Source organism: Microcaecilia unicolor, chromosome 3 (genome assembly GCF_901765095.1).
Source record: "Microcaecilia unicolor chromosome 3, aMicUni1.1, whole genome shotgun sequence".
Taxonomy (NCBI): Eukaryota; Metazoa; Chordata; class Amphibia; order Gymnophiona; family Siphonopidae; genus Microcaecilia; species Microcaecilia unicolor.
Genome location: NC_044033.1, coordinates 305,862,353 through 305,876,874, shown reverse-complemented (window position 1 = coordinate 305,876,874; position 14,522 = coordinate 305,862,353). Strand labels below are relative to the sequence as shown.

The following is a 14,522-nucleotide window of genomic DNA, read 5'->3' as shown; positions in this document are numbered from 1 at the left end:
ATTTCCCTAGATAATTGTACAATCGATGATACTGTCCGAACTGGATTACTGCAATACAACATATGTCGGATGCACATCACTGCAAACTGTACAAAATACAAAAGCAAGACTAATTTTTAGAAAATCAAAATAAGAAAGAGCAACCCCACTGCTTACAATGCTACACTGGCTCCCAGTCAAGGCCAGACTGTTCTTCAAAACTAGCACTCTCATTTTTTCAAGATACTGTTTGGCATGTCACCCAATTACATGATAGACTTGATTGAACTATCGCCAAGGAACACAAGCCCAGAAACCAGAAGTTGTCTATTACTCCATCTGCCCAACTGTAGAAACATGGAGAGGCATTTTCGACCGGGGACGCCCATCTCTAAGGGCGCCCATCTCCGAGGATGGCGCCACCTGTATTTTCAAAAAAGATGGCCGGCCATCTTTCGTTTCGATAATACGGTTCGGGCTGGCTAAATGTCAGAGATGGCCTGGTTTGAGATAGCCGGCTTCGGTTTTCGCCCATAATGAAAACCAAGGCTGGCCATCTGAAACCCAGCCAAATCCAAGGCATTTGGTCGTGGGAGGAGCCAGCATTTGTAGTGCACTGATCCCCCTCACATGCCAGGACACCAACCGGGCACCCTAGGGGGGCACTTCTAAAAATTAAATAAATAAATAAAATAGCTCCCAGGTGCACAGCTCCCTTACCTTGGGTGCTGAGCCCCCCAAACCCCCCCCCCCCAAAACCCCACAACTCTACACCATTACCATAGCTCTTATGGGTGAAGGGGGGCACCTACATGTGGGTACAGTGGGTTTCTGGTGGGTTTTGAAGGGCTCCCATTTTCCACCACAAGTGTAACAGGTAGAGGGGGGATGGGCCTGGGTCCGCCTGCCTGAAGTCCACTGCACCCACTAAAACTGCTCCAGGGACCTGTATACTGCTGCGATGGACCCGAGTATGACATTTGAGGCTAGCATAGAGGCTGACAAAAAAAGTTTTTAAAGTTGTATTTTTGAGGGTGGGAGGGGGTTAGTGACCACTGGGGGAGTAAAGGGAGGTCATCCCCGATTCCCTCCAGTGGTCATCTGGTCAGTTCGGGCACTTTTTTGGGACTTGGACCTGAAAAAAAAGTGGACCAAATTCTCGCCAGGGACGCCCTTCTTTTTTCCATTGTTGGGCAAAACCGGCCATCTCAAAGCACGCCCCCATCCCGCCTTTGCTACCCTACCAAAATGCCCACTTGAAGTTTGGCCGGCTCTGCGACGGAAAGCAGTTGGCACCAGCCAAAATCGGCTTTCGATTATACCGATTTGGCCGGCTTTAGGAGATGGCCGACCATCTCCCAATTTGTGTTGGAAGATGGCCGGTGATCTCCTTCAAAAATAAGATGGATAACCTACAAATCCATATACACGGCTGGATTCAGCTACCTGGGTTCCAAATAGTGGAACTAGGTTCCCAAAACGTTAAGAAGCATCAGGAAAGGCATAAAAACCTACCTCTTCAAGAAATATTATGGTTAACCACTTGTAATACAAATTACTGAATGTAATGTAATGATGATAATACAATGACTGTAATGCAATGCTAAATACAAAAGAATGTAACATCTACTAAATGAAAATTGTAAGCCACATTGAACCAAAACTTGTTTTTGGATAATTGTGGGATATAAGAATGAATAAAATAAATAATATGTAAACCAATTTGATTGTAACCACAGGACAGTGGTTAGACCTGGTAACTCCCGCGGTCTGTTCTGAGCCCGGATATTCAATGCTAGGCCGTGACTAGCATTGAATATTTGATTTATTTTTGGGCAGTTTAAAGATAATCAGCTAAGTTAATATTTGGACTTAGCTGGTTATCTTTAAACTGCCCATAGATATCCCATGTTTTCACGTGACCAAATATGGCTGCTAAACTGGCTTTAAAAAGCGGATAGCCAGTTATATTGGGCGATATAACTATCTATCTACTAGCCGCTAACTGGGGATTTTCGGTGGGGGATAGCTGGTTATCCCCCTGCTGAATATCGGTGGATAGCCAGTCAAGTGCTATTTAACTGGTCAGCAGCCGTTCTGGCCAGTTAAATAGCGCTGAATACTGGGGGAGTTATTAAGTCCACGTCCCAGTATTATTTCCCCTCTCTGGATTACCCAGAACAGAAAAAAAGCTATCCTAGGTTATCCAGATAGCAGACTAAATATCGCCACTGTCCAGATGAGTTCCAGTGCTGATCGTGCTATCCAGATATTTATCACTGACCACTAGCCAGATAGTGATCCTGAAAAGCCAGATATTTTTTGACCACCACAGTTGGTCTTTAAGAATAATACTAACCTCAGCAGCTGAATAAAGATCTGATAATATTTATAGATTTCTTTTTCTTTGTTTGTTTTGTTTAAGGTGGACTTGCACTTCATGAAGAAAATTCCCACTGGAGCAGAAGCATCCAATGTTCTAGTTGGGGAGCTGGACTTCCTCGTGCGCCCCATTGTGGCATTCCTCCGTCTCTCCCCAGCAGTTCTCCTCACAGGCCTGACCGAGGTTCCAATCCCAACAAGGTAAGTAACGGAAGAGTTTTTCTGCATGAACTTTGTATATGTGGCCAAAGGGAGCCAGCCAATCAGAGATGAAATATTGCATATTATATTAAGAGGGCAGCAGTCTTGTTTTTGCCCTGTTGCATGCATGGAGTTGTAGTTATAACCCGCCTTCTCCCAGTAAGATCCAAATCAAGATTCTAGTGGAATAGCACTAGGAATGTTCAAAAAAATTATGTTATAGTATTACAATTTTCAGATTTAAGTATTTGTGAAAAAGATATGACTTCAATTGTTTTTGAAAAAGGTAAGAAAGTATTAACCGAATAATAAGAGGAAGCGAGTTCCAAATTTTAACAGACTGAAAACAGAATGAACTTTCTAAAAATCATTTTACTCTTAGACCTGAAACTGATAGGAAACAGAAAGTCCTTGATTTATTGTGCAGCTTGCTTGATTTATCAGATGTCATAGCCCCGGGCCGGGCCCCGCGCCCCCACTCACCTGTGGGCCTTGGCAGAGAGTCAGGGTCGGGTCTTTGGCGCTCCGGGTGTTGCTCTCTCCGGGCCACCCATGCTGGTGGCTGCTGGCTCCCTTAGGCGCACACGCGCCAGTGTCTCTTTTAAAAGACCCGCAGCAGGAGAGCAGGCAGGATGTCTTTTGATGAAGCCAGGCCCATTTAATGTAGCTGTGCCCTCTTACACGCTGCCTTCGCAATAGCATTCCTGTCTCCAGCCCTGTCTCAGTGTTCCTGTCTCCAGCCCTGCCTCAGTGTTCCTATCTCCAGTTCCACCTCCAGGTCCAGATCTGGTAACAGGATAAAAATATTGTTTGCATATGAAAATAAAAGTTCTCTTTCCCCAAGAGCTAACAAGCCTAAAGAACTCATGTAGATGTTAAATAAAAGAGGAGCTCCGCAAGATGGCTGCCACGAAGAATATTATTCCTCATTCTTAATTACTCAATAACACCTATTTCGCAAGAGATCATTAAAAGGAGCATTTTCAATATGATGTCTAAATCCAATTTAAACAAAAAAAACAGCACCACGGGCCTTTAAAAATGGAACACAGTTCTTTAATGAATGAGCCTTGACAAAAAGACCCGACACGGGCCGTGTTTCGGTGACTAGCACCTGCGTCAGGGGTCCCCACGTCTCATGTAGTAAAAGCTACAAAGCACCAAGGCACTTTCACTTTCTGTATCCAAACGGGTCTTTTTGTCAGGGCTCATTCATTAAAGAACTGTGTTCCATTTTTAAAGGCCCGTGGTGCTGTTTTTTTTGTTTGGACTTTAGTTTGTACTTTGTTCCCTCTCTTTTGTTATATCTAAATCCAATTTAAGACATTTTGCTGAATACATCCAAAAATCAAGAGTGGAACATATCGATTTTCGAACCAGAAAAACACCTATATTCTTGTTTTGAAAATGGCCATTTCCTATATTTGTAGCTGTTTTGTTCTCAGTGTGTTTTTCTTTCGTGACCATTTTCGAAAAACAAAAGTCCAATGGAAAAACACATAAAAACAAGTCATTGGGATGTATGGGGGGCCAGCATTCTTAGTAGACTGGCCATGCAGACATCCCAGCAGAGCAGTAGGGCACCCTAGGGGACACTGCAGTGGACTTCAAATTAAAGATCCCAGGTACACATCTTAGTCATCCCCATATATTGTATGATGAGCCCTCTAAAACCCACCAAAAACCTAGTGAACTGTACACCACTACAATAGCCCTTATATCGGCAGGTGTCACCTATATGTGAGTACAGTAGGTTTTTGGAGGGCTCACACTTTCCATCACAAGTGTTACAGAATGTGTTATGGGCCTGGGTCCCTTTCTGTACAGTGCACTGCACCAACCACTAGGCTACTCCAGGGACCTGCTTTCTGTTCTAATAGGACTTGCCATAACATCTGAAGCTGTCATAGAAGCTGGTATGTACTGTTTATTTCACATCGTTGAAGGGTGGGAGGGGCTTATGCCTTAATCCCTCCAGTGGTCATCTGGTCGTTTAGGGCAGCTTTTAGTGACTTAGCTGTGATTGAAACAGTCTAGACCAAAACATCTAACTTTTAGCCTTGGACGTTTTTGCTTTGTCAACCAAAAAGAGCGAGGCAAATGCAAGGGGGATTCCAAAACAATGGAACTGTATTGTAATAGTCATATAAAACGACCCAACATGGCCATCTATTGGCACGTTGGCCTGCCTCAGGGGTCAATGAACCAATTATAATCAGGTAAGAGCTTGTTTGCTGACTCTAAGGCTCCCCTCCTACGTAGTGCTGTGGTTTTACAGATTCCAAGGGAAACAACCTCCCTGTTCCATTAAGGCAGCACCACTCCAGGTTTTGAGCTAGTGCTTCCAATGCCTTATTGGACATGTAGTAGGACTTTTCCCCACTCTCGTGACAAGCCTTTGTTACTGCCTTGTCACAATATGTAATATCACATCATACCACATGCTATGAGTTTATCTTGTTGGACCGACTGGATGGACCATACAGGTCTTATCTTTTGTCATCTACTATGTTACTATGTTCCTGGTTAAAAAGAGAGAATGACTGGTGAAAATATTTTCTAGAACATTTGATTTTGTGAAGTTGCCAAAGTTTAGAGCAAGACTGAATGAGAGAGTCTCTGAGATTGTGAGAGTGTACTGATTAATACTGAATTGAAGACTTGTTATCTGTGAGGGATATAATCCTCACCTACTGAAATCTGGTGATTTAGTTTAAAGCCAGAAGGAAACAAAGTCTGTTCCTTAGCAACCCACAGATCAGTCCAGAACGTATTGGCCATCGGATGGAGACAGAGGAAAAAAAGTAGTTCTTCATGATTCACATCTTAAAGGTACAGTGCAGCCCTAGAATATGCAGTATTTCTCTGTCTCCAGTAGATAGTGATAGTGCACCGTGCAGTTATGTCGCTATTTGGCCCTGTTAGCTCCACAGCTAGAATATTCTAACTTTTGTAAGTTTAAACTTCTTGTGGTCTTAAAAGTAAAGAGAATTTTGGAAATACTTGGAGGTCTCCAACTCCCTTTCGTATTTCTCCCCCTACTAGGGAGGCATGTTTGGAGTTGAGGCTCATGCTTGGACCCGTTTCTTGACTGGAACCCAGTTGAGTATGGAGAGTTCTTTACCAGAGTTTGTTATATGCTGAGGGTAATACTTAGCAGTGCTGAGTACTTTCCCTCCACCCCCACTCTTGCCCTGAAGTGGTGCTGTCTACAGCTTTCTTTCTGCAAACTGCAAGTATACTCTTGTTTTTGGATGAATCAAGGTTAAATGTCTAGAGCACGGTACTCTCGGATACTAACAGTTCTCTATGGCTACAGTTTTGAATGTGGGCTAACTCCGTTCCCATTTTCAATATGTCAGTTTTTATACCAGTTGGTATGCCTATCATTGTGGCGCTTCACTTCTTTTCTGTCAGGAAGCTATTTCTTCAATACTCTTGGTTTTATTTATTTATTTTTAATCAAAATTGACAATTTTCCTTTTTCAGTTATTCATGAGGGTCTATTTCTCACAATTTGGATGCAACTCCTTTCTATGCTGCCTCCTTCCCACCAGAATTTTGATAGGCCAATGATCAGAAGCAAACACGGGCGCTAGAGGCTATTAGCACCATGCTAATGCCCACGTTTGCTATCGCCTCATAATCAGAGCCCCCGTGCATGGGCTCTGACTGCAAGTAGCATGCAAATGCATGCTAAACAGAAATTTTATTATTCCTCCCCAATGATCAGCGGGCTGCTGGCAGCAAACCCTATGCCAGCTTGGAGCTGGCGTTAGGGTTTGCAGAACATTGGGGAGAAATGGGGAGCCCTGTCCCCATCCCCCCCAATGGACCCCCCCCCTTCATGAGCCCCGAGCCCCCACCCTAAGCCAGCGACACGGGGGCTGAAGGTCCAACAACCTCCACGCCCCCTGACCCCCCTGACACAAGTTCATGGTGGCTGGAGATCTGGTGGATCTCCAGCCCCCCTAACCCCCTCTTTCATCCCCCCCAAAAGCCTGGTGGCCCATTGGGCTGCTGACATAAGCCCCTGCCCCCCACCTGGTGGTCTAGAGGCTGCCTTCCCTGCTCCCCTTACCTTAGTGGTAGTGGAGGGAGTAGTACACTTCCTCCACTTCCAGCACCACCTTGAAAATGGCGGCGCACAGCCCTGCCCAGTACATCCTGGGATGCGCTGGGTGGGGCTTCACCACCACTGAGTGAATTCTTTCAAAAAGGCGGTAAATAAATCCTAATAAATAAATAAATAAATATAAGGAAGAACTCCCTTATATGGTAGTGAAGCCCCACCCAGTACATCCAGTGGGGGGGGGGGGGGGGGGTGGGGTGGAGGTTTGGGGGGGACACTTGGCCACCAGGGCCTTGCAGTTGTAGGGGAATCTGGGGGTCCCATGGAGCTCCAGCCCCTGTGTTTGACAGGTCTGGGCTTTTGACAGACTGGACCTGTCAAAGAAGTGTAAGAGGCTCAGGCACAATCCTTCCACAGTTTTACTGTATGATCAGAGATAATAGCAAGCTTAAATTTGAATACTATTATCTCTGATCATAGAGGTGGTAAAGCCCTGCGCTGTTCCAGTGCTATTTTTAGAACGCTGTTTGGAACAGCACGGGGCTTTTGATCATCTACACCTGATTGTCTGCCAACCATTTTCTTCTTTATTATGCACACCTGTTACACTGGCAACAAGCCTTTTTAGATGGCTCTTCTTTACTTCTCATTGCAGAGTTATTCAGGGGGCTTTTAACTCCTTTGTACAGTGGCATGGCGTTAATGTCAGCAGCCTGCTAGAAGGTTAAGTTTGCCTATGCACTTTAAACAAAATTAAAGAGCAGAGAACTCCATATCTCTTCTAAGTATAATAGCCTTTTCGCTGTGTGCGTTTCCGTCTGTGTTTTCTCTTAGTTGCCATAACAACTGTATAAACTCCCTATATAGCTATCCTTGAGGAGTCCATTTCTGTAATGCCTAAAGCTTCCTTATGCTTTGAGTTGAGTTTGTTGGGGTTACATGCATAAATTCCCCATCCTATTTGCTACATCCCACAAGTTCTGGACTGAGGTGTGGAATATTATGAAAGGAAAAATTATGTCTTACCTGATAATTTTCTTTCATTGAAGTCCCAACAGATCAGTCCTAAAGCCCACCCTTTCTGTTTTCACACTAGGTTTTATTTTGGCATTGCATCAATATATTGAAAGGAGCATAGTCTTCCCAAACGTTTGTGAGAGGCTTCTCAGCTTCATCATGTCTTCTTTACCATAAAGGGAAAGAGTTGATGACTTTCCACAGGTTGGCATGGAATTGGTCTGGTTAGATCATAATTCTGAGGAGGCCTTATCTATGGCTTCTGCTCAGTAGACTTCATAACTACTGCTTTAGGTGCTGAGTTATACATCACTTCAATTCAGTCACTCATGCTTTAGTTACTCAGTTCTATGTTAGTTCCTGCTTCAGCTAATTGACTCTGTGTCACTCTTCTTCAATAGCTTCTGCTGCAATCAGAGGTCTTTGAGCCATTTGATATTGTTAGTGTATTTTAAGTTTTAGTATTGTATGTCTATATTGCATACACTGAACTCTATGTATGAACTACATTGGTATGTCATTCAAAATACGGAATGTTCTAGAGCTACACGGTTCCCTCAAGGTGTGAGTCACTTGAAGAACTTCTTTTTTTCTCTGTCTCCATCCATTGATTGATGAGCATAACCCACAAGTTCTGGACTGACCTATTGAAACTAAAGAAAATTATTAGATAGGATAATTTTTCATTCTAACTGCTGTTAGAATCTTTGAACTGCTTTGGTGACTTCTCTTTTCAGAACCAGTGTTTATGACAGTACATTACAAAACAATAAAGTTCTTGTATTTTGCAACAGAATTCAATCTTTTCCAATGTGTGGCACCTAATTACCATGGACAGATGGGGATTATACATCATTGACCAGGGGTGTAAAATTTGTTTTCTGGCACCTCCACCTTGAAGCCCTGTCAGATTATCCAAACTTCCAGGCCATCAAATTCCGCTTTTTCTGCAGAACAGGATACTCTTCTTCAAAGCAATGGAAGAGGTTCCTCCACTCCAAGAAAGGAGGTCTCAGACACATTCTCAATCTCAGAGGTCTCAACCTTTAAGGAGGAGTAGCCTAGTGGTTTGTGCAGTGGACTTTGATCCTGGGGAACTGAGTTCAATTCCCACTGCAGCTCCTTGTGACTCTGGGCAAGTCACTTAACCCTCCATTGCTCCTGGTACAAAATAAGTACCTGAATATATGTAAACCACTTTGAATGTAGTTGCAAAAACCTCAAAAAGGCAGTATATCAAGTCCCATTTCCCTTTCTCCTTTATGAAAAGAGAGAAAATCAAGATGATCTGATTTCCCATGATTCTTCTCCTCCTCAATCAAAATAACTGGTTAGCTTTCCTAGATCTCAAAGATGCTTATACCCTCACTCCAATCCATCCCAGTCTCTGGCAGTTTCTATGTTGCACCTTCCTCAATCAACATTACCAGTACCAAGTACTCCTTTTCAGTCTCTCTTCTGCCTCCAGGTTCTTCACAAAGGGGGAGATTCTATACATGGCACCTGGAGAATCATTTTCGCCTAAGCATATTCTATAAGATGTAAGCATGGTATATAGAATACTCTTAATTGATATCCCAGCGCCTAAAACTACGCGCATCTATTTACACCAATGAAAAGGTGGCGTAAATCCCTGTAGTAGATTTATGTGGACTGGGTCATGAAACGCTCATTTCCCCGCCCATTACCATGCCCATTTTTGGATGTGCACATTAGAATTTAGGTGCAGTGAGTTACAGCATACAGCATATACATACAGCGTATGTGCATAAATTCAATTATTACCAATTAATGCTTATTATTGCTTATTAAGTGCTGTTAATAATGCCGATTGGCTTGTTAAGCCAATTAAGTTATGTTCATTGTTATGGAATACGCTTAGATTTAGGCGTGGAATGCTAGGCGTGTTATATAGAATCCGGCAGAAAGTGCTTGGTAGTAGTGAAGGTTCATCTTTGGAAAAAAGATCAATTTGTCTGTTTCCCCCTACTTAGATTATTGGTTGACCTCTGGTCCTTCCAAGAGTTTTGTCTTAACCACCCTCAATCAGACCACCTCCACGCTACAAGGCCTAGGATTCCTGCTCAACATTCCATCATTCCATCTCAGATAAAGTAGCGGCCAAAACATTTCTTCTCCAATATCAATATGTAAAACTTTCTTTCCTAGCTCACTCAATGTCCTAACTCTGCTTCACCACGGCACACTGATTCCTACAACTAGGACACATACCTCTCTTGCAGAGGGTATTACACTCTCTCCAGTGGTCAACAATAGTCTTAAGACAACATCCACAAATCTCCCTCACACAGATGCATTCCCTTGGGCATCTGGAGCACCTGCAAACTCAGGGTTTGTGGTTCCCACAGGTGAAAAAGCTTAATATCAACCAACTTGAGCTCAGAGCTATCTTATAAGCTGTTTGTGTTTTTTCTCACTGGTTGAAGGGGATGACAGTTCCCATCTGCACAGATAACCGAGTCTTCATGTTCTACTTCAACAAACAAAGAGGGTTGGAATTGTATCATCTCTGTCAAGAAGCCCTGAACATTCGGATCTGTTCTTATGCTCTAGGGATCTTGCTCCAAGCTGTACATGTGTGAGGTGAAGAGAATCAGATAGCAGATTCCCTCAGTTGGATCCACATGAGTGGTCATTAGATCAGCCTGTGGTTCATCATCTCTTTCTCAAATAGGAACTGTAAAGGCGGACCTCTTTGCCTCTCATTGGCAAATGACAATGTGTCCCCTCTTTTGCTCCCCCAGAACAGCCCATTTTGCCCTCAGGTGGAGTCAACATCTCTTGTACATATTTCCACCCATTGCACTTCTCTCCTGCTCTTTCAAAAATTATTCAGGGCAGGGCCCATGTCATTCTCATTATTCACAAATAGTCCAGATAGGTTGAAGACCAAATGATTGCTGATCTTCCGTTTCACAAGAGGTTCAAGAGTTGATTTCAGCTGCAAGGAAAAATTTCACTAAAAAAGCATGCAGCTCCAAATGGAAAAGGTTTTCTTTATGGTGTCAACAATGCTATATTTATCCAGCTTCTTCACCTATAGCACAAGTATTAGACTACCACCTTTCCCTGTTCAGATCAGCATTACAAACCACCTCAATTTGATGTCATTTCACAGAACTTGCAGCTTATCATACCAAACTGGATAATAAATCTATTTCCTTCATCCTTTATTCTCTCAATTTATGAAGAGCCTTTTTCACATAAAACCCCCATTAAAGAAACTTGTTTTTACATGGGAGCTCAATGTAGTTCTAGCTCAGCATCTGCAACTTCTCTTTGAACCCATGGTGCAGGCCCCCATCAGATATCTCACCTGGAAAGCAGTTTTTATTATTGTAGTTCCATCAGCTAGAAGAGTCAGCGAATTACAGGCTTTAGTTCACTACCCTCCATACACGTAAGGTTATTCTCCGTACACATCCCAAATTCCTTCCCAAGGTTGTCTCAGATTTTCATGGATACCTTAATGCAGAGTTCCACAGGGATCCCCCCTCTCACCAACTGTATTCAACTTAATGATGATACCCTTGGCCAAACTACTATCAAACCAAAACCTCAACCCATACATATACGCAGACGATGTAACGATCTACATCCCATTTAAACAAGATCTAACGGAAATTTCCAATGACATCAACCAAAGTCTACATATCATGCATACATGGGCGGATGCATTTCAGCTGAAACTTAATGCAGAAAAAAACCCAATGCCTAATACTCACCTCTCAACATAACACGAACAAATTCACCACCATTAACACACCAAAACTGAATCTCCCAATCTTGGACACCCTAAAAATTCTTGGAGTTATTACCATTGATCAACACCTAACACTTGAGAACCATGCAAAAAACACAACCAAGAAGATGTTCCACTCACTGTGGAAATTAAAAAGAGTAAGACCTTTCTTCCCAAGGACCGTCTTCCGTAACCTGGTACAATCAATGGTACTCAGTCATCTAGACTACTGCAACGCACTCTACGCTGGCTGCAAAGAGCAAATAATCAAGAAACTTCAGACAGCCCAGAACACTGCAGCTAGACTCATATTCGGTAAAACAAAATATGAAAGTGCTAAGCCACTACGAGAAAAACTACACTGGCTACCACTTAAAGAACGCATCACGTTGAAAATATGCTCCCTAGTTCACAAAATCATTCACGGAGATTCCCCAGCCTACATGTCAGACCTGATAGACTTACCACCCAGGAATGCTAAAAAATCATCCCGCACATTCCTTAATCTTCACTTCCCCAACTGTAAAGGTCTAAAATACAAACTAATGCATGTGTCAACCTTTTCATACCTGAGCACACAATTCTGGAACGCGCTGCCACGCAACTTAAAAATGATTTATGAACTAACTAACTTCCGCAGACTACTGAAGACGCATCTCTTTAACAAGGTATACCACAAAGATCAACAAATGTGAACTCCCACACATATATCCAGTATTGTCTTACAAAATCTGCTTATTATACTACTATCATGTTTTATCATTATAATGTTACCCAAGATCTTCCTGTAATATTAAATGTCTATTTTCTTATATATTTCCACCATTCATGATGTATTGTAAGCCACATTGAGCCTGCAAAGAGGTGGGAAAATGTGGGATACAAATGCAATAAATAAATAAATAAAATAAATAAATCAGTCCATCATTTTTCCATCTTTTTTCTCAAACCCATATTCTTCAGAGGCTGAGAGGATTTTGCATGTTCTTGATTGTCATAGAGCTTTATTTTATTATCTGCAAGCTACTATCTTGTCAGTCTTCTCAGCTTTTCATTACTTATGATCCTAACAATCCAGGACAACCAATATCCAAACAGACTGTCTCTCAGTAGATATCTCAGTGTATTTTTATTCCAAAATTAACCTTTCTTCCCCATCAGCAATAGCTGTTCATTTCTTCAGAGCATAGGCGATTTCAGTTACTTTTCTTTGTTTTGCTTCCACCCTAGACATATGTAGAGCAGTGACCTGGGCGTCAATTCATGCATTTATAAAATATTACCCTATGGACATTACATTACAACGGGATGCTGTTTTTGGACAATTTATGTTTGCAATCTGTTTGCAGTTTAGTTTGTCCTGCCACCCAGGTTTCTTTTCCAATTCAGGTCGACTTTACCACTTGTGTTTCTTTCTCTTGTGCTCTGGAACTACTATCAAGTGTGCCTGCATTTCCCCTGCTTGTCAGTGGAGAAACCATAATTGCTTACCTGTAATGGAGGTTGTCCATAGACAGCAGGGAAATGGAACCACACTTTTCCCGGCCACCATTCCCTTCTCACAAGAACTATACGTTGTTATGATATGGACTGAAGCTTGGTGAGAGGAGCCAAGATTGTGTGGGAGGAGCCAGCACAAGCTCAGGTACTTAAAAAAAAGGTTCACGTTATTTAAATTGCTACTTTATTTATTCATTCATTCATCTTATAAAACATTAATCTCAAAAGACTTCAGAATGATTGACAGCAACAATAAAAATGTAAAAATAAACGTATTGAAATCTTTCTTGAATAGCTGGTTCTCAGTGAGTTGCACTCTGAGTTTCTGTGGTTACAATGCATGTATCTTTGCTGCTTATGATAGCCACATACAAACGTCAAGTCTAAACCTTTCACATTTTTAATAATAGGCTAAAAAGTCATGCTGAAGGTTAAGCAAAATTCAATGTGTAAGGGGTTTGAGGGATATTTTTATAATTCTGTTTTACCAGCTGTGAGCATCTCTAAAACTTGTAATAGAATCAGGCAACGGAGAGTTTGTATAATCTTGCCAGATTAACTCCATGTCATCATGAGATAACAGTCCAGTTCTGATTTTTTTTAAATCCTTATTCCTGTGCTGACTGGTATACGTTGCTAAGTAAAAATCGTTGGAGATGAAAGTGGAAAGACCAGAACTGGATCTGAATATTACACTGACAAGACTAAAACTCTCCAAGTATTTCCTAGAGTTCCTCCCACAAACAGTATCATACATCTGGACCACTTGAGGGAGTAGGGAAGTAGTTGGGAACCCTGCATCTAGAGATACTTCGAGGGTAGTGGGGAAGGAAGGGGATCTTTATAATAGGGCTGTCTCAGAAGGCTTCTGGCAGAGTCCTGCTGTCACACACTACTCTTGTCTGTACAATGATGTCAATCCTGCCAATTCATTGGCTGCTTCCTGGGGTGGATTTCCTGCAAATATTTTCAGTGTGGGCACTAGAGGCTGTGATTATTTTTAAAACTCACAGGTTGGTTGTAATTATTTTGGGCATTGCAAGATCTGGACAGCTAGCCCACAGTGTTTGAAAATACTCCCAACTTGTACCAAAATTGTTTGACAGTATGTTCAGGAGTTCTGGTTTGGATGGCACCAGTTGAATTTAAGCCTTGACAGCACTGCACAGGACAAGCAGAAGCACTTCCAGAGCTGGGAAAATGAAAAGCCCTTTGAGGTGTGCACTGCCTACAGCACAGGGCTGTTTTCTTGTTTGTCAGTAAGTGATATTTGTTTTATCACCAGATTCTTATTTGTTTTACTGGGACCAGTGGGAAAGGCCCAACAGTACCATGAGATTGGCAGATCGATGGCAACCATAATGACTGATGAGGTAGGATTTCAGTCCTGCTCTTTTGTTTACAGTATATTCCCTTATGTCATGAGTCCTCATATCCAGTCCATAAGGTCCACAACCCAGCCTGGTTTTCAGAATTTCCACAATGAATATATATGAGATCTTTTTGTATGTAGTGGAAGTAGTGCATGCAAATAGATCTCATGCATATTCATTGTAGAAATCCTGAAAACTAGGCTGGGTTGTGGACCTTGAGGACTGGATTTAGGAC

General features: G+C 42.3%; 1 protein-coding gene across 2 annotated transcripts in view; it reads left to right on the top strand.

Annotated features, from left to right (window-relative positions):
* SLC4A8 (solute carrier family 4 member 8) overlaps positions 1–14,522 on the top strand; it is a 492,841-nt gene that overhangs the window by 321,182 nt on the left and 157,137 nt on the right. For both annotated transcript variants that reach the window (XM_030198274.1, XM_030198272.1), the window contains exons 8-9: positions 2,405–2,562; positions 14,200–14,287. In XM_030198274.1, coding sequence (XP_030054134.1) covers positions 2,405–2,562; positions 14,200–14,287 — 246 coding nt within the window. The remainder of the gene's footprint in view (positions 1–2,404; positions 2,563–14,199; positions 14,288–14,522) is intronic.